Here is a 20,132-nt window from a genome sequence, read left to right as displayed (position 1 = left end):
TTTTGTGTTTTTTTTTATAAAGAGGAATTGTCTGCTTCCAGCTGTTAAAACATCACTTTACTGATGTTCTCAAACATTTACACAAAACGTTCACCAGGGAATGAAGATACTCCTTTCCTATCTATTTTATGGCCATTATGAAAAATTGCAACACCAATATTTTTGTTATGAATATCTCTTAAAAATGCACATCATTATATAATAGTGTGAATGCAATAATCAAGAGATATATTTCAGAGGTAACAAAGATTTTATAAAATATTGAATTTAAAGTCGTTGATCAATCCCTTTTTTGTGTGTGCAAATTTCAATCTGTGCACACTTTAAATAACAATCAATTTAAAGGAAGAAATTCTTTTTTCTACTTTGTTGCTGCAAAAAAATCCTTATTTTTGCATGTGACATAAGATGATGGGGTTCAGTACAAGCTAGGTTAGATCATACAATTTTCCCCAAATGCTTAATGTGTAGATTTACTTACATCCAATAAAAGTCGTACAACTTCTATTTTTCCACAGAGTGCAGCTTCATGGAGTGATGTCCCCTTCAGCGTACTTCGGTTGATGTTCACGCCAGCTTGTAGCAGGAGTCTACAATATAATGTCATATACACTTATATTAAAATTATAAAATGCCTTTAGAACTTATGATTATCTATTAGAGCAAGATTGAGGATTTCCAATACTGTAAAATCACATATTTCCGTGGGGTCAAATTTTCGTGGATTGAGGAAAATCTCTTGATTCGTGGAGATTTCATTTTGTGGATCAAGAATTAATGATTACTTATGTATGTAACATTTTACATTTCGTGGTGGAATGAATTCGTGGGTCTTGTCATACCTCGTAAACCCCCAGGAAAATTTGTGATTTCACAGAATACTTTTAGAGGTACATAAAAGTTCAGAAATTTACAGTGCACTGGGGTAGCACCATGAATTTTTTTAAATACACTGAAAAGTACCAAGTGTAAACTTACAATATAGGAGAAAAGACAACATAGCAGGAGATACAAGTCAAATACTTGAAACAAGTTACTGAAATCAATTGACAGCTTCGGACAAAATTATGGTCTCTGGTCTGACAAAAATATTTTTAATTTGACATCTACACTACTAAAACTATTGTAAAGCAGATTTTACTCATCTCATTTCTAAAGTTGGATTTTTCTCCTTTTTTTTCAACCATACAAAGGGTACAGACCTACATGAAGCTGCCTACATAAAACTTACAAATTTTCACATTAAAACAGTCATACTGGCTGTAAAACTTAAAACCCTTCATCATCCTTCTAACCCTGTGTAATCACTAGCCATGTAAACGGCTGTTATTATTTAATAAACAACTTATTATTTACCGCATATTACATACATTTTTATTTTGTAAAAAGAAAAATAAATTGTTTGGTAATATATCTATGTTTCATCAGTAGTGTTTGTACAATCAATTTAAGTGTTCTTCAAATGTTTTAAACTAAAATAACACACATATTATTTCTAGATTAAAAACTTGTATTATTGTGTCCATTTTACTAGTACAGTAAATGTATATGTATATTTACCGTATAATTTCAATGTGTCCATTTTTAGCGGCCAAATGTAGGGGGGTAGTCCCGTTTTCATCTACAAGGTCATCAGGACTATCCATCAACAAAGAGGCACACAGGTTACTCCTGAGTAACAAATCTACAACCTACAACATGGGGATACAGGTCAAAATGTACCAATTCTAAACTTTTCTTATTTATATTGTCAAGATTTTCATAAATTAAACAAAGTTTATCTGCAGTTTTGATTTTTTGAAGAAAAAAAAAACGCATGCCAATTTACATAATTTAACAAATATTGTGTCATATTTTAAAGATTCTTGACAAGAAATATTTTGACTGGATGCTTTCTCAATTGTTTGAAAATTCTTGAGACCTGAACCTCAATACTCAAAATCATGTGCTGAGAATCTGTGGGCAAAGGGAGATAACTTCACGCAAAGTACAAATTAATAAAATCATAGACAATTGAATTTATGTGACAGTAAAAATGATAGATATGTATTATATTCTTACTCTGTATCTTCCGAATTCACAGGCAAGGTCTAGCGGAGTTTTCTTGTCCTTATTCTGCATTGTGGGGGAGGAGTTATGAAGCACCAAAAGATTCACCTGTAAAAATAAGAATACAAGAGTTATCTCTCTTTACACTGTTCAGCATCCCTGTAGGAAGTTTTCATTTCTGTAAAATGAAGGGAAAATAAAATACTACAATTTATTCAAGCCCATTTTAATTCAATTTTATCTAAAATTCAATTTTTTATTAATATTAATAATCGAAGATAGATTTGCAATACTGCATGAGCATCTATTAAGAAGCTGCAATTTCTGAGCCCTGTCTCAAGAAATTCTAAGGTATGTATAAGATACAGGACAATGAGCTTAGTTCGTGTGAACGTGATCTATGAATGAGCTCTGAGTGACACTTAATACACAACCAGCTATCTCTCCTCTCTTACACTTCATCTATAATCACTGCAACAAAGGGCCATCTTTAGCCGAGATAACTCTGATTACACACCTCTGGTTATTGTCTGGAAATACCTGTGCTCGCTCAGGTACAAAATTAGGTCAACAGTCCCTAACTCACCTAAATCGCTAGAATAATAATTTTTATTCTATAACAAAACAATAACACCGACACATTTTTTCTGCTGATTTAGCACAGACTTGACTCAGAATATCAGGTCTTCACGTTTAAAAACACACCTGAATAGGTAACTGTGTAAAACGCAGAAATATATTTCTGTTTTTTGTGTCAATGTGTTTAATAATTAAAACAGAAACACAAATCCTATACCAAACTTGCATAAAAAAAAACCTGTTAAATTTGATTCATCCTCAAAGAACTGTACAGATCTATCCTATAATCGTTTACTCAGGGATTATTAGCGTTCTTTTGATCTCCTGTGTAGGCAATTCAATGTAACAGTTTCTACTATCTCTCAGTTGTTTTGTTACCTTTTATTATTGATTACAACAGAACAGAAATTGACGTTGACCAATTATCTCTTTTACAAGTTGACACAGAGCCCTGTACAATAGTGGGAGACTGTGGGTGGTCTTTGTATCCCCCTCCCTGGAGTTGGAACTCACAATGTGAGAAGGGGACAGGTGCCAATGGCTTTTTGCATCTCTAGGTGTACTTGAAACAATGGAATGTGTGTCAGGTCATAAGAAGTCTCTCCCCTCTATACCACAAGTTCTCTTCTCCGACCGGTACCCAGTGAATCACTGAATCGTAGAACCGGATCAGCCACGATCAAATGATTTACTATCTTAGTTTTTCACAAACCCTGATGGCAAAAAATTTGATTGATTGCATCATTTGGTTTTAGTATCAGTATTCAATACAACATTTGATATCCTGTCATTAAAATGATTTAGGATTGACATAGTGAATGGAGAGTTTGTGAGAAAACAATTCCAGCTCTCATTTCACAAAAATTTAACCTAAAATGAAGATGTTTCTTTAAATGCCCTAGGAATTGTATCATATTTAGAAAAGCTTGTATATTAATTTCTACAATAAAATAGTTATGTAATACCAAATACTAACAAAAAGACATGACCCAGCAAATATCCTTTTCATAGAGCTGAATTCAAAAAGACTTTCAGATATTATATAAAACTCGGTCAAAAAAATTAGTATGACACATCATATTTGGCAAATGCAGACCGAAACTACCTTTTCTATAAATATCTATTCGAGTTCTTACTTCTTTCCCTCTGAAAGTTAATATTTACATGTCTTATGTACTTAAAATGGGCTGAAAAGTTGTACAAAGATCTCAAACTTATCAGGTATCAATATAACAAAAGATTGATTGAAATCTACTTTAAAAGAATGGCATAAGGTCACAGGCGGAAACCAGGGCATGGAATTTTCTCTTTCTGCAAGACTGAGCGTATCGTGGACTCGAGACGTTTGTATCATCCTTTCCGTAATCTCTTTGAAATCTTTTACATAGAAAGTTTGAAGGGTGTACCACCATATGAAGTTTTTGTTAGCTATACCTTGCATAGACACAGAGAATTGTTAAGCTACAAAGCAAATACATTTTCATTTCTGCTATGACTTGTAAATATGACTTATGTGACAGGGGGTTAACCATGACTAGTGACTGCTCATTTTGAAGGACTATCTTTTACCAAACTGAACAAAGCCTGCAGAATATTCCATATCAATCATTTTCTTATCATTTGGCATTATTTATCAATTGAAATTCAAGAGGATCTGTGAAAGATTGAAATCAAAATGTACTTTACATTTCTATATGGATTCCATTTATAAACCATAAATAGCCATTTAATAATTATACACCCACTCCCGTTTTTCTCACCACAAAAAGGAAAAGCCCTCAGAGCAAATATTTGTTATTCTAGAGTCTTCTTAAACCATTTTAATCCCAAACATTTATAATGGCCAAGAATGACCAAAATTGTTCTGTACATTATGCCTTGGAATCACTGTATTTCATAACCTAACGAGTTATATGTACTATCATAACCCCTAGACTTTATTTCAACTAGAAATGATTAAACAGTAACATATTTCATGTTCAATTTTTATGCTATGCTCAAATAATTTCATTTGAAAGTGAAAGTTTACAAAACAAAACCAAAAAAAAGAACATTTGTTGGATTTTTTGGTTATAACTACTGTTTTTGTGATCAGGACCTTCTAAATTGGTGATTTTTTTTTTATTTTAAATTTTTGTTAAATTTTTGGATAAAGTTAGTCAAAATAATTTTTTTATTATCAAACAAAGTTTTCTCCCTAATATATGTTTTTTCTGCTTCTTCAGAACACTACAGAGTCTGACATATTTTTATTAATTTGGTTCACCTTTAGGAGTAATCAGTAACTATACAGTTACCACTGCATAAACCCTAAACCTACATCAAATAACCCTATAGACTTACCACATCAAAATGTCCGTGCTGACAGGCCAGATGTAGGGGGGTGTTCCCGTCCTGAGAGACCTCGTTGACTGGGGATTTCCACTGGAGGAGGGTGTGGACGGGATCAGACAATCCCTGCCAGGCGGCATAGTGGAGGGCTAACATACCTACAATATAGGTGTACCATTGAACGAAAAGCTTATCAATTTTTGTTAAAGTCGAACTATTAACACTTATGTATTTTAATAGAAACAAAAAATTACTGGGTCACAATAATTAACTGTGTCACCTGTCCATCCCTTATGAATAAATATGTAGATTATGGAACACTATAATATCATAGTCATCAATTCATTAATGCAATATGGCTTCAATAATTTTAATTTAAGCTTCATGTTAATTCTAAAAATTGTAGCCATCTTTTTTACAACTTTATATATTTCTTGGTATTACACGGTAAATAATTTGACCCCCTTTTGCTGCTCCACCCTAGCCCAGGGGGACAAGATTTTAACGCTATGTGGTGTTGCTTTGATTTAAACTGTGACAAATTTGTTGTCCATACCATTTTTTTTGCATCAGATGAAGAAAACTAAGCAAACAATTTGTACTACATGTTTATGTCTGTGATCCAAAAGGACCTTCAAGGAAAAAATAAACTGCATATGGACTATTTAGTGTAAGCTGTTTATGATTGATTGATATTGGCAGTAGACAGGCTGGTCAGGTAAGGACACGGCCAGGCATTTCAAAGATTATTATAATCCTGGCACCTAATCTCTCAATACACCCTTATAAGACGAAGACTCTCAAACATTCAATCTTTGTTTTTCGTGGCTACAATTTATAATCAACACCGTAGATCTACAATGCCCTTGATACATGTTATACAGGATTACGAATATAAAACCCGCCCAATTCCAGCTAATTTTCCAAGGAATCATGTCATATTCATAACTTAAGATCGGAGAGGAATGCTAAGTGGGATCAGAAAAGGCTCGGACAATGGTAACAGTTGAAGAGGACAGAATTAACGTCCTAGAATGTATACACACTGTTACATACTTTCTCATGATAAAATGAATCATTGGTTTAAGACTCGGCCCTCAGGAGTACCCTACGTTTGACTTCATTAAAACTGGCCCTTACAAATACCCATGGCTGAACTCCATTGTGCTTGCCATTGGGAAAATGTTAAGTAAATGAATCATAGCTTACAATGCTTTATTTTATCTACAATCATTAATTCTTACACACCTCAGGAAAAAAAATTATCTTTCATATTTGTAAAACAAGATCAAAAACAAATTTAAAAACATTTATTTTTACAGTTTGTTATTTTTAATTCATCGACTGCCTCTGGTATAATTTCATATCAGGCCGAATTTTCTGCATTAGTAATTATATACGTATACTGAAGTCTACACAATTCAGAATGATAATGAAGAACAAACTTCTCCCAACCTATTAACAATTGCAACTTTTTTTTCATAATTTTTTTTCCTTTTTTTATACTTGGTAGAGCTGTGATATTTATATTATTCTCCCAGAGAAAAGAGACCATCTGTATATTTATAGGACGAGACATATTTATGTTTGTTTTAACGTCTTTTGTCAAGGTGATTGGTCGGTAGGGAAAAGAAACCTACACGCTAAAAGCTTTTTTTACAAGCACATAAACATGGGAATTTCGGCACAATTACATATCCAGCATGAATCATTTAAACTTTTGGTTTTTATATGGTGATGTTTCTAATGTCACTAGCGTTAATATAAAAACATGGTGTCATTGAAGCAAAATAATTAACAACTGTCATTAAATTTCTAAATAGATATCTCTTTTTTTAAGTGCACGTCCTCATTTTTGTGTTAATTTACTAACATTACTAAATGTGAATCATCATTTTCTGACCTTTTCATTACAAATGAAATCAGAGTGTTTCAATGCAAACCCATATGATGGTGAATCAAAGTGAGATCACTGTAAAACCTTGACATTCACTTGACCTATTGATCCAAAGGTTAAACTTAAATATGCCTTTTTTTGTTGATTGACAATTTCTCTTCTGAAGGTTCTCATCCTATCATTTGCAAAAAAATTTCAAAATTTAATTACCTGATAATAACAAGCTAATTACATTGATTTCTGTGGAAAGTAAATTTACACTTCTTTTTTTCAGCCTGTTTCACAAACTTTTGATCGCAAAACAATTTACACCTGGTTTAAACTAACCTACATATGGCATAGTAAACTTTGAAAGAATTTTGTTTTTTACAGATATAAAAAGAGATATATACTTCTCGTATTTGTTTTTAAATATCTTATTTAACAATTAAGAGGTCAGATTTTACAATCTCTGAGTAAGGGGTGAAGCTGCACCATTTTCACCCTTTGTTTTGGCTTTGACACGAGAGCTCTAACAACAAAATTGCTCCCTCGATCCCGAATCTTGTCATGTCTGATCAAATTTCACATTTCCTTTTTCCCTTTGTAAGACTATCCAGTAGAATTTCAATAATAGGGATTAGTCTTGTATTGTGGAAGGTGTGTCCTTATAGCCCCTGACAAAGCCCCCCTGACAGTCGGACTGTTGCTCTAATCTCCCCACTATGACCATGATGACAAAACTAATTTCATTCACAAAAAATATGCATTTCTCATTTCAATCAATGTGTAAATGATAAATTTCTTTAATAATGATTTTGCAACAGCCTTTTTTTGAGCTTGTAAATAAATTTGATATGCATTAATCATTATCCATCAATTTTGAATTTTTTTTTTTTTGAAAATTTCAAGAATTGTGTGAAGACTATTTAAGATGCAGCAATGAATTTGCTCATTTTTTTCTTCTAAAACTGGGGTGCAAGAACAGGTACATGTATATTGACACAATGGCAGTGTTGCCAATACAGGGTAGAGCTTTTTTTTAGGAGATAACATCACCAAATATTTAGTCTGTTTAACATTACAACACAGGCACTGACCCTAGACATCTTTATCTTTTCTCAAACACTGACAAAAAAATGTGGACACGTGAATCAATAGCATTCAATCAGTGTTCCAAACAAAGACGAGGCATTCCTGCGATTCCGAAGAAACTCTATTAACCCTCTTCAAAAAATCTCCACTCGGGCAAAACATGACGGTTAAATAACAAAGCGCCTAAAGCTTTGCAACAAGGCTCTCTTTTTCTCTCAGCATGACCCTGCATCAGACTCTAAAACAGGTGTAATGTTTGGGTTTGCACTTTGGTGTGAAAGTGCAGGAAGTGAAAACCCCACCCTTCTTTGTATTTCTTTATATTTTTTTTTTACTTTTGTCAGCATTTTTCTGTCTCCAACAAGTTAAACCTCCTTGTCTTCCAATAAAGAAGTCAGAAGTAGTGGAAACAATTGTACAGATATTGAATTAGAGGTGGTTGCCATCGTTCTTTAAAATAGACAGTAAAACTCGATTATATTAAGGAGGTCACTGTTACCCCAAAGTTCGCTTCTTTTTAACTAAGATTCTTTATATCTTTATATTATACAGAAAATTAGAAAATAAAATAATGAAAAGTCTTATAAAGGATTCTTTAAAAATTCAGTATACCAAGACTTCCTTATAAGTGAGTTCTTTAAAACCAAGTTTTACTGTACCCTTATACCAAGTTTAAGCGAAGTCATGAGAAAGTGATCCAAACTTCTCTGCAGGTGATCTCTACAGTGAACATAATGAAATGAGGGTGTGAACTTTATGGTCTACAACTATTTAAAATGTGTTTACTTTAAAAATACCAACAAGCACTTAATTTTTTTTCTTTCCACTTGAAAACCTATTATGTAATGTTCAATACCCTGTGTCCCACCATGGGGATTGTTTATCTACCTAACCTTGGAAGAAAAAAAGACTTCATTTCTATTCATGAGGGACACCAAGGACACAGAGCCTTTAAAAACATGAAACTCGGATCTTTCACACAATCTCTCTCGAACCAAACAACCCTCTTTCAGATCTTGTAATTATTTGCATTATACTTCTGAATTCCTTTCACTATATTCTTACACTCATAAACACGACATAAAATAACCATAATACATGCATTTATATGTGCATAACATTTCCCTTCGTATAAAAATCGGCCCATCTTTTTTTTTTTGGCAACAGGTACGGTTCCAATTTTCCTTTTTGTTCTGGGTTCCCTCATTTTTTGCAGGGTGTTTCACCATTTCTTTTAACTTCAGTTCTGCGATTCTCTTTAAGTTTCGATAATTACCAGACATTGTACGCTTCTTGAGTGATTTTGTTTCTACTTTGCACATATCCGCATGTGTGGCACTGACAAGTTCCCTTCTTGCCATCAGCTTCACTCTTTATAATGGCAGTCAACTGTGTATCTTATCTTTTACAGGATTTACTGACAAATATCTGTTGCCGTCTTAATTGTTATTCAAAAACCAGCAGCATCTGTTTTTAAGCCATTATTCATTTTGAAGATCCACTTGACTATAATCTTCATGCCAGAATGATGTTCTCCTCATTTATTCAAATGAGGATTAACAGAACTCACATGTCTGCTTGAAAAATATTAAAAAGCTCATTTGATAAATCTCAAAAGTTGTTTTAGATTAAAATACCTGTAAGACAATTTACAGGTCTTTCAAATCTTGCTTTACTAACAATTTCCAATACGTCATCAAGAAACCTAAGGGAATTTGGACTCTGTTTCTTTTTCCCTTGGATGAAGCACACTTATCTTCTACTGAGATATAAAATAAACTATGCCGGTGTATGGTTTGGGCTGTAGATATTGGCCTGGGTACAGTGGTCTTGGGATGCAGGGGTTCTGGGTCCTGCCATTAAAACATTTTCTCAATTCCTGCTACAGATTTGGTGCCTTTGACCACCTCAGGACTTGCAGATGAAAGCTCTACCAAGAGCATATTAAGAGATAGGGTTGCAAAAGCAATTTGAAGAGGAAGGAATGTAATGGTTTGGGTCATGAATAATGTCTAGATAGCTTAGTCAGTCGAGAGCTTAATTAGTGATGCAGGGGTCCTAGGTATGATTCCTGGCCCAGCCATTTTCTACTTTTGTACAGGGGACCCCAAAATAAAGTCTAAATAGAGTTCCTGGCCTTTTTGCTACCTATTTGGACTCTGAAGTCTTCTAATATACTTGTTATGCTGTTCCCCTATATTAGTCAAGTGTTTGGCTACGTGTTCAAATCTTTTTTTAGTTCAATATTTATATGTACTTGTAATGTGGCTCAAAAGTAAATATATACTCACTATCAATCGTATTATTATGCTATTGGCTGGACATTGATTGTGGTAAAAATGACAGATAGGTGGAGACATAAGTCTATTGTCACAGATTTATCGTTTATCGGTCTTACCTTTGTTGTCATGGATACTGACGTCGGCATGACACTCCAGTAACATTTGCATCATTTCGACATTCCCCATTAAGGAGGCCTGGTGCAGAGCTGACATTCTACAAAATCAAAGCCATGGTCAGCACAGATTGTCAAACAAATCATTACTGATGTTAAAAGGGTAAAAAAGATATTCAATAATAAAACAGCAATGTACGTGTAAATGTTTGTACAAATGATTTTTACAAAATACAGAAAAGTTTTTAAAAGTTTGAATAAAATCCTAAATATGCTTTTTGCAACCAATATGTTACAATTTTTTTTTCTTTTTAGCATTGTTGTTTAGCAAGTTAGTTACTGAATGGATGTAACACTCATATTAAATTCAGCAATGAGAGATTGTTGCTTGCAGTTTCTTCTGACTGGCAACATTTTAAAACTGAATCAAAAGATTTCTACTATGTTTTCAAAATGAACAATGATGGGTACCTGGTAAATAACTACAAAGTTGTGTAAATTTGTCAAAGTGTTCATTTACAAATTGTAATATTTTTGTATCAGATCAACTTTTTCTATCAAATTAACTTCATCCCCATCAGATGCTGGTGTACTGTGTAAATTCTTCAATAGGCACCGATTCAGTGGTCAAGACATGTTCAGCTATTCATGAGATTTTCGCTGCCTATTGATTTTTAATCTGGAGATCCTATTTGGACCTGACTTGCTATGGCCTCTTAAGACAAACTCTGTGAGGATCAGAATTAGATTCCTCCATTAATCTCTAATTCCTGACCTTTTCACTCCAGACTTGTCTGACCCTATCTTCTAACAGAACTACAATTCAAACTCAAGATCTCAAAACTTTGCTGCCTACTGGATTTAGTGTTTGCTATAGTTGAATTTTGACACTTCAGTTTCTAACTGGTATATCAATAGCCCTTCTTTTATAATGTTTAGAAATGTATATTTAGAACTGGAGAAGAAAAAAATGACTAATTACCGGTATGACTGTCTTTGCAGTTCAATTATAATTTAATCAAATTAAAGTCTATAAAAACGAAAAATCTCAACAGTGGACAAATTTGAAAGATGATTCATAATACTTGTAAAAATTTATATTTGCAAATAAATGAAATTTAGCAAAAAATTGTGCCTCTTAATTTTTTATGACTTTTCTCTCTCTCTCAAACCACTGTCATTACCCATACAAAAGTGAACTAAATGAAATATTCACACTCTCTCATGCCTGGTCTTTTGGTCAGTTGTTGGTAGTCTTGATTTCTTTTAAATCTGTATAAAGCTATGTCAGACTGTCCACAAACACATATGTCAACCTCTGATTCATTATGAAAACAACATGTGCACCAACTAAAGAAGCTGATTAAAATAACCATTAAAACTGTAAATTAAGGTTTATAAGCATGTTGTTTTAATAAATGTAAGTCTCTCATTTTTTCAAAAAAAAAAAAAAAAAAATGAGAGAATAAATGTAAGTCCAGTAACTTTCCAATTATTTCTCATATATGCCACTCAAGAGAGCTCAAATAAAATTATCAAATGTAAGAAAGAAGATCAATTTCATTCCAGACATTTAAGACATTAAAACTCTACTTCCAGACAATTATAACTATCATTTTGTCATTTAGCTGTCTGTAAAGCTTCAAAATCAGGGAGTTATAAGAAAAATAAAGACTTCTGAATCCATTAGCACTTAAACATAACCAATCCATTTACATGTACTAAAATCTGATCAAATATGACTTTCTGGTGCCTTCTTGTGATAAAATTTGTAATATAAAGAGATTAATGAGAATTATTCACACTGGAGGGATATTTAAAAACTCAAAAATTCACCCCTAGAAGAACAGAGAATTTTATCTGTTCATCAAAAACCTATAATTGTGACTAACTAGACAGTGAAAGTTTTTTTATGACCTACTAAGTATTTAAACACAAGGCTGTTAATTCATAAAGCTTGCTTTTGCTCTTGAGTCGAAGAGTAAGGTCTCATTGTCCATATATAGAAACTTATTCACACATAAACAATGTTATTATACTTCTGTTAAAATGTTTCCTATATAAAGTTCAGAAGGTAAAATAACTATTCTTCATAGCCTGAAAATTTCCCCGCATAGAAAGCTATACCCTGGGGTATAGTTTTTGCTACCCACCCCTCGGAATATTTTCATGCAATTTTTGCCGCCAGTTTTCATTTCCAGCGTTAAATCCATAGTCTGATGATGTCATAATGACTTCAATGGCATTGTGACGTCATCAGGATTTCAGCTCATCCTTGCAGTATTATATAACTCCAAAGAAAATTCAAATCTTAGAAATATAATATACATCAGTATAATAAAACACTTATCCACTGGTTATGAGTGGGATAGCTCTTTCATCAAACCCTTGACAGGAACTATTCCCCTCGGGCAAGCCCTCGGGGAATAGTTCCCTGTCGCGGGTTTGATAAAAGAACTATCCCACTCACAACCATTGGATAAGTGTATACTATTCTGGTAAATATAGAACTCAGTCTAATATCAATCTCTATCATAGTATACGTAGATACATATGCATTTCTATACATCTCCATTCTGTCATCTCTATTCTTGCATACATATATATACAAATCTCTATTCTGGTATACAGACATGTATACAAATCTCTATTACGGTATTCTGGCAAACTATACGTATCTCTATTCTGGAACATGTTACACACATACAAATTTCTCTATTCTGGTATACACATACAAATCTCTATTCTGGTATACAAACATGTATACAAATCTCTATTCTAGTATACACACATACAAATCTCTATTCTGGTAAACATACATACAAATCTCTATTCTAGTATACACACATACAAATCTCTATTCTAGTATACACACATACAAATCTCTATTCTGGTATACAAACATGTAAACTTAGTATACAAATCTCTATTCTAGTATACATGTATACAAATCTCTATTCTGGTATACACACATACAAATCTCTATTCTGGTATACACACATACAAATCTCTATTCTGGTATACAGGCATTCAAATCTCTATTCTGGTAAACACACATCAGACCTCTTTTCTAGTATACACACATACAAATCTCTATTATGGTATACAGGCATTCAAATCTCTATTCTGGTAAACACACATACAAACCTCTATTCTAGTATACATACATACAAATCTCTATTCTGGTAAAGACACACACAAATCTCTATTCTGGTATACATGTATACAAGTCTCTATTCTGGTATACCTGTATACAAGTCTCTATTCTGGTATACCTGTATACAAATCTCTATTCTAGTATACACACATACAAATCTCTATTCTGGTATACATGTATACAAACCTCTTTTCTAGTATACACACACACAAATCTCTATTCTGGTATACATGTATACAAGTCTCTATTCTGGTATACATGTATACAAACCTCTTTTCTAGTATACACACACACAAATCTCTATTCTGGTATACATGTATACAAGTCTCTATTCTGGTATACATGTATACAAATCTCTTTTCTAGTATACACAAATACAAATCTCTTTTCTAATATACACATACATACAAATCTCTATTCTGGTATACATACATACAAATCTCTATTCTAGTATACACACATACAAATCTCTATTCTAGTATACACACATACAAATCTCTATTCTAGTATACATACATACAAATCTCTATTCTGGTACACATGCATACAAATTTCTATTCTGGTACACATGCATACAAATTTCTATTCTGGTATATACACACATTCAAATCTCTATTTTGGTATAGGTATATACATGTAATCTCTATTCTTGTATACACATGTAATCTCTATTCTGGTATATATAGACACTCACCCATCTCCATCTTGGTAGTTGATGTTAATTCTTTTACTGCTTCCTATTAACTCTGAAATAAAGAATGTAATGGCATTTAAAAATTTATGGCAGTTTTCGATTTAAGACAACTGCGTCCAGTAAAAGACACTTCTTTTCTAACACACATCTTCCTAATGTCAACTATAATCTTCTTTTAAACCTTTTCTGTTTTCACTCAAAAATTTGTTTTATTTTCTTAAACTCTTCAATGATATATCTTAAATTTAGGGGATATCATCTTCTCAATTGTTAATTGCAACTTTCAATGCTGATTTAACGTAATTAAACAAAGAGCAATTGAAAAGATTTCCTTTCTTATGGAATTTCTGCATTTTGTTTGATGTTTACATCTTATTTTCCTGCATTTTGTTACATAGTTCATTTCAAGTGCTTCAAACATCAATTTATTAGCCAATCAAAATGCTTTTCACAAAACAATTGTATGAGAATAATATTTTAACATGACCTGAAATTATCCATAAAGAATACAGATCTAGAGTATTAAAGTAATTCAATTAAGATTTCAAGGCTGAATTCCTTTAATATCAGATACATCAGTTTGTCTTACATTGATATCTTTTAGCAATCACGAGCTATGAAAATTCAATTATTATATATCAAAATCAATTCATACAGATTAACGAGCACTTTGACAACATCTTTGTTGCATGCTACTGTGCACGTAAAATTAATAAAGTGCACATATTCTAACAGCTATTGACCATTAAATCCCAGCTCTCTAGAGGTTATTTGTACATGACTAATTAGGGCTGTAATTAATGATTTCTGATAGACCTGATAAGGTCATTATACACCTTTGAGCATTCCTGGCAAACAACCCTGACACATCAAAAACTCTTTGCTTCGTCCTGCATGATAAATCAAAATGAAACATGACATCATTTGCAGTGATCTACCTATTCATATTGCCCTAGTGATCATATTGTCTTTTATTCAAATTAAATCTAATTGGGACACGCATGCAACTTTCCCATTTGATTCAATGGGTACCATCAATAGGTGTTACACAAAATCAAAAAAAAATTTCAATCATAATCATGATAATTGGGTAAAATATATTCACAACCCTTGTATAATATTGAAGAATTCATAATCTAAAACATTATAAAACCTTCACATCTATACTTATATTTTTTTAAAAAGTTTTATGCACAATTTTATTAAGCTTATGCCTTAAACTTTGAAAAGGATATGCAAGGCCTTTGCACTTATAAGTGGTATAGTGTTAATCAACCACAAGTTCATTGAATCTGCATGCATATTGCCAAAATATACCCTCTGCAACCTGTTGCAACTTTTGTGCTTATGCCAAATTTTGTGTTTAATCTTTGTGTTTAACACAGTATAAATCTCTATACTTGTAAGATTAATTGGCAGCTAGTACTCTAATTAGACTGCACCTTCACAAAGCACTTGTCTTCATCAATCAAATGCCACACACTATCAAACGGACAACTTTTCTGTAACAAATAAACAAATTTCAACGACAGGTTGTGTAAATTTATCTCAGCCATCTCTCTTTTTCTTTAGGTTTCCACCCAACCTTGAAGGCCTAAATTCTACCCCTGCTCAGTTTGATCTGTCAAATCAAGCGGAAATTCTGGCCCAGGTCAAACATGGCCATTGGCATTTTGTGCAAATTGGTAGGAAAACTTTTAAATAACTTTGGTTTTTTTATGGTCTGTTTATTTTTAGAACATTATCTGTCTAATCTAAGGTGTTTTTTTTACTTCCAGTTTGGTCATTTATTTACCAATAAAACCCCTGTATAACCTTACGCTGCCAAGACAAAGCAGGTATTTATTCCGTACGCCATGTGACACGGGACCACCATCACAAGGCAATATTCATTTGTAACCTGCCTTGCATCATGGTCAAGTTACATGCATTGTGGGTATATAAAGATATAAATCAATTATGCAATTGTTTGATGGTCGCTTTCTTCTGAAGTGTATTGCAGTAAATGTACATTTATCCACTTTATGAAAACACTTGGAAAGAAAAAAGAAACAAACAAAACTGCAGAATGTTTTAACAATTAAGACAACGCAGTCTGTCTCTTTTCCACTTTTAAGTTAAGAGATAGCATAATAAAAGTGAAGACTTGAAATGAAATATCAAAGGTTTTAGGATAATGGTTTGAGATAATGGTAATAGACAAAAAACCATCATTCTTAACTCACCAGCAACTGGGAAGGCAACGATAGCAAAGATTCTCATAATTAAATCAAATACAGAAAAACAAAGCAACCCTTTGACAAAACTCAGGAAGAAAGTCAAGAAGTGTGCCCTAACATATCCTCTTCATTAAAGAATGCAGCTGATTGCTGTGTGAATACTAATTTCTCCTTTGATATGTGTTGGCCAGGGTACAAAGTGCTATTCAAACTCATTAGCAGTATCAGAGTCCCGATAGTAAGTTTATTAACCAAAGTTAAAAAAAGTTGCTTAATGTATGTAAATTGATGCTCAATTTAGAACTGACATGTTTTATTATCAGACATAATTTTCCATGAGCATAATTAGGTGCAGTCTTATACAATATTGCCTGAGTGTTTATAAAACATTGTGCAGTACAGCGTACAAAAATCTCCAGTGTAAACTTTACCGACTTTTATAACAGTTAGCAAGTGAAGTCACACCATTGCTTTGACAAAATAAAAGGGATCTGAGTTAGTGTGCCCTAGAATCAACAATTTAAAAAAGCCTGTGTATAAAATGTTCACGAGTCTTTATAAAATGTGTTACAGATTTCTATCTTGTAAACACAATATCTTGGTACAGCCCCTGGGTTGTTGTTTTAAGCACTTACGACAACAAACAAGTCATACCTTCTCACAAAATTTTGTCATGTATCTATTGATCTAGACTGCTATGTAACTCCTGTCTCTCTTGTGGGTAAAGGTAATTTTACATCTAAAGCTGCCTTGACTATTTTAAAAAATGTTATTACTAATATCTAACGTACAGGATATATTATATATCTCTTGCATCTCAACCACCTAAGTCTTTGAGAAAATAAACACCTACTTAGCTCTATTGTGTCTTAGAAATTCTAATACATTTATTGACTGTTGTCAGTATTAAAAAAATATTTAAACGTTAAATTTAATAATCTTTCCAAAGTGTTTAGATGATGCAATACTTATTTCGAGCTGCAAAACTATAAAAAGAAGAGAAAAAAACTTTATATCTAAATTGTCTTTACGTGAAACAGATCAAGTGATGTGATAATGCAACCCTCTAAAAATACTGACTTTTATTGATGTATTTAATTACTGTATCTGTAGATTCAGTAATTCATAAGTTTCAAACACACAAATCATTTCAAATGACATAACTATAAGGATTATAGACATGATTAGGCAACATAATGAAATAAAGTTTTAGAAAGACAGGAAACACGCAAAAATTCCAGAAAGGGGGAAAAAGCAGTTCAGTATGAATGATAATTAAAACTGTCAATAATGACAAGACTTAATTTGACAGGTATTGTCAACATGGTAAATACACCGACTGAACCCTCTATACATACCTATGCACACCTGTGCATTTCACCTGGAAGAAAAATCAGATGTACCGCTGAACCATACTTACTTTTATTAGATTTCCCTGTTTTGGTCAGTAACTTTTGTAAAACTGGAATATTTCTATCCTTTACAGCTTGAATTAAATCTTGATCCTTCACCATTGTTACAAAGGGAACTAACTCTCAATAGCGTGATTCACCGAAAAAGTAAATATTGCTACGTTCCAACATACACGTGCCATGTCCCGGTGTTTTTACATGTCTGAATGAATTTCACCTAAAATTCCGAAATATCCTGAGAGAGAAACTTGAACTTAACATGTTGTAGGGAAGAACAACGTATGTATCATACAGAACAAGCCGTGGAGACTGTTTTCAGCTCATAGACTGTTTTTCCACACCTGACTCGAGTATGACCCTACAAGATTACGCATGCGCAAACTCTTGTAATGCACAAATAGTTACAAAATACAAAAACTGTACCATAATAAATAGAGTAATGCAGCTCATACAGAATTCAACAGTTTTGCTTGCATGGGGCACGCATCATTGTTTTGTTAATTGTTTTTGGAGGGGGTGCTACCCCCCCCCCCTCCAAAAAAAAAAAAAACGCGGGAAAGAGGAAATTCATCCGATATTTTTACTTTCAGCAAAAATATATTTCCTGAGTCCTGCAGTAATATTGACCAGGGACAGATTCACCCTAAACTGTTAAAGATTACTTTTGGTTCCAAATTTTAACTTATATACACTATGCACAACACCAGAACACATTACCATGATAGATGCAAAGAGAGAGAGAGAGAGAGACGGAGAGAGAGTGGTGGTGGTGGGGGGGGGGGGGGGGGCTTTCAGTCAACATTTTCAAAATGTTAATTATGTTTGTGAAAAAGTAGAGAGCGGCACTGATGCCCCTGGCTCCCTGATGCTTCGTACCTGAACTATATTCTACAATTTGCGCAGAGTGAAGAAGATTTTTTGGGGGAAAATATGCAGTTGAGTTTGACTGATGTTTTTTATTATACCTCTGTTAAAATGTTTCCTATATAAAGTTCAGAGGGTAAAATAACTATTCTTTATAGTTTACGCATAGCAAAACTATACCCCGTGGTATAGTTTTTGCTATCCACCCTCGGAAAATTTTCATGCAATTGTTTCCGCCAATTTTGATTTCCAGCGATAAATCTTTAAACTGATGTTGTCATAATGACTTCAGTAGCATTGTGACATCATCAGGATTTCAGATTATTCTTGCAGAATTATCATACTCCAAAGAAATTCAAACCTCAGAAATTAAATTATACATCAGTATAATAAAACGCTTATCCACTGGGTGTGAGTGGGATAGCTCTTTTATCAAACCCTTGACAGGAACTATTCCCCTCGGGCAAGCTCTCGGGGAATAGTTCTCTGTCGCGGGTTTGATAAAAGAGCTATCCCACTCACACCCAGTGGATAAGTGTATAATATCTATAGAGTAGCACACCCTTACACTATAAACCTTGACTCTGGGTCCATAAGAGGGGGCAATCGGCCTTTTCACATATGTATTCATTAGAAATTATAGGCCTATTCAAAAAGGAAAAACATTGTATGTATGCAATGAGTAACCTGTTTTTATTTTACCCCCACCGCACCCCCATCCCCGCTTGGTAAGCGCAGGAGGGTTACGCTTTGGGTACCCATCTCTTATCCGCAACTCCTCTTTTATTTTTTGATAGGACACATATTTCGGGTTTCCAAGAGCAGAACATTGACACTGTCATTCTTTCTATAAAATTGAAGGCCGGGGTACGCATCTTTTATCCGCAACTCCTCCTATACCATTGAATAAAATTTAACGATACTTTCGCAGTTTCTTTGTCACATAATGCCCCTGTGCACCTTCTTTTTTACTTTCTTATCTGACATTTTTTTCGCGTCTCCCAGAGGCAAAACATGGACTTTGCCATTATACATGTAATCATATGGGAGGAGGGGGATATCATTTAGGCCTAGTGAGTTCTCGGCTCATACTCTCTACTCTTCACTGTAGCGCTAACTGAATATTCGCAAATATTTTCCATTAGAAAAAAGTTTATTTCAGAATACAATTTCTCCCTTTTAAAAAATGAATTTTGTAAATTTTCATGAAATGACAAGACAAAAGTAGATGGCAATATTGAATTCCACGTGTTAGAAAAAAATTATCGGGAAAAAAAAAAATAAGTGCTCCGGGTGAGGCTCGAACTCACAACCTCCGCATTCCTCATCCTGTGCAAGCACAGGGAAGGTACTGTCTATAAGTACGGCGCGCTAACCGATTGTGCCACCGGAGCAACTGCCATCCTAACAGAAAATAATCTACAAATGCCAAAAGCCATAATTATAATCATTGATTTATTT

The 20,132-nt window shown here is 33.4% G+C and overlaps 1 protein-coding gene and 1 non-coding gene across 3 annotated transcripts in view; both read right to left on the bottom strand.

Annotated features, from left to right (window-relative positions):
* LOC134277088 (caskin-2-like) overlaps window positions 1-18,158 on the bottom strand; it is a 60,310-nt gene extending 42,152 nt beyond the window's left edge. The window contains exons 1-7 of one of the 2 annotated variants that reach the window (XM_062759361.1): window positions 17,816-18,158; window positions 14,177-14,228; window positions 10,329-10,426; window positions 4,972-5,117; window positions 2,062-2,157; window positions 1,561-1,691; window positions 482-590 (exon numbers count right to left, since the gene is read on the bottom strand). In XM_062759361.1, coding sequence (XP_062615345.1) covers window positions 482-590; window positions 1,561-1,691; window positions 2,062-2,157; window positions 4,972-5,117; window positions 10,329-10,426; window positions 14,177-14,228; window positions 17,816-17,909 — 726 coding nt within the window. In that variant the 5' untranslated portion in view covers window positions 17,910-18,158. Of the gene's footprint in view, window positions 1-481; window positions 591-1,560; window positions 1,692-2,061; window positions 2,158-4,971; window positions 5,118-10,328; window positions 10,427-14,176; window positions 14,229-16,401; window positions 16,533-17,815 lie in introns of those variants that run through there. The other variant, XM_062759362.1, reaches the window with a different exon arrangement.
* A 1,798-nt stretch (window positions 18,159-19,956) lies between these two features.
* Trnai-uau (transfer RNA isoleucine (anticodon UAU)) lies at window positions 19,957-20,065 on the bottom strand. Its single transcript has 2 exons — window positions 20,028-20,065; window positions 19,957-19,992 (listed from the first exon to the last, which is right to left on the bottom strand). It is a non-coding gene; the product is annotated as a tRNA-Ile (tRNA).
* Window positions 20,066-20,132: the final 67 nt, after the last annotated feature.

This window comes from Saccostrea cucullata, unplaced genomic scaffold, assembly GCF_032062105.1.
Source record: "Saccostrea cucullata isolate Sc308-1 unplaced genomic scaffold, CSIRO_AGI_Scuc_v1 ctg564, whole genome shotgun sequence".
Classification (NCBI taxonomy): Eukaryota; Metazoa; Mollusca; class Bivalvia; order Ostreida; family Ostreidae; genus Saccostrea; species Saccostrea cuccullata.
This window is presented reverse-complemented; position numbering and strand designations above follow the sequence as displayed.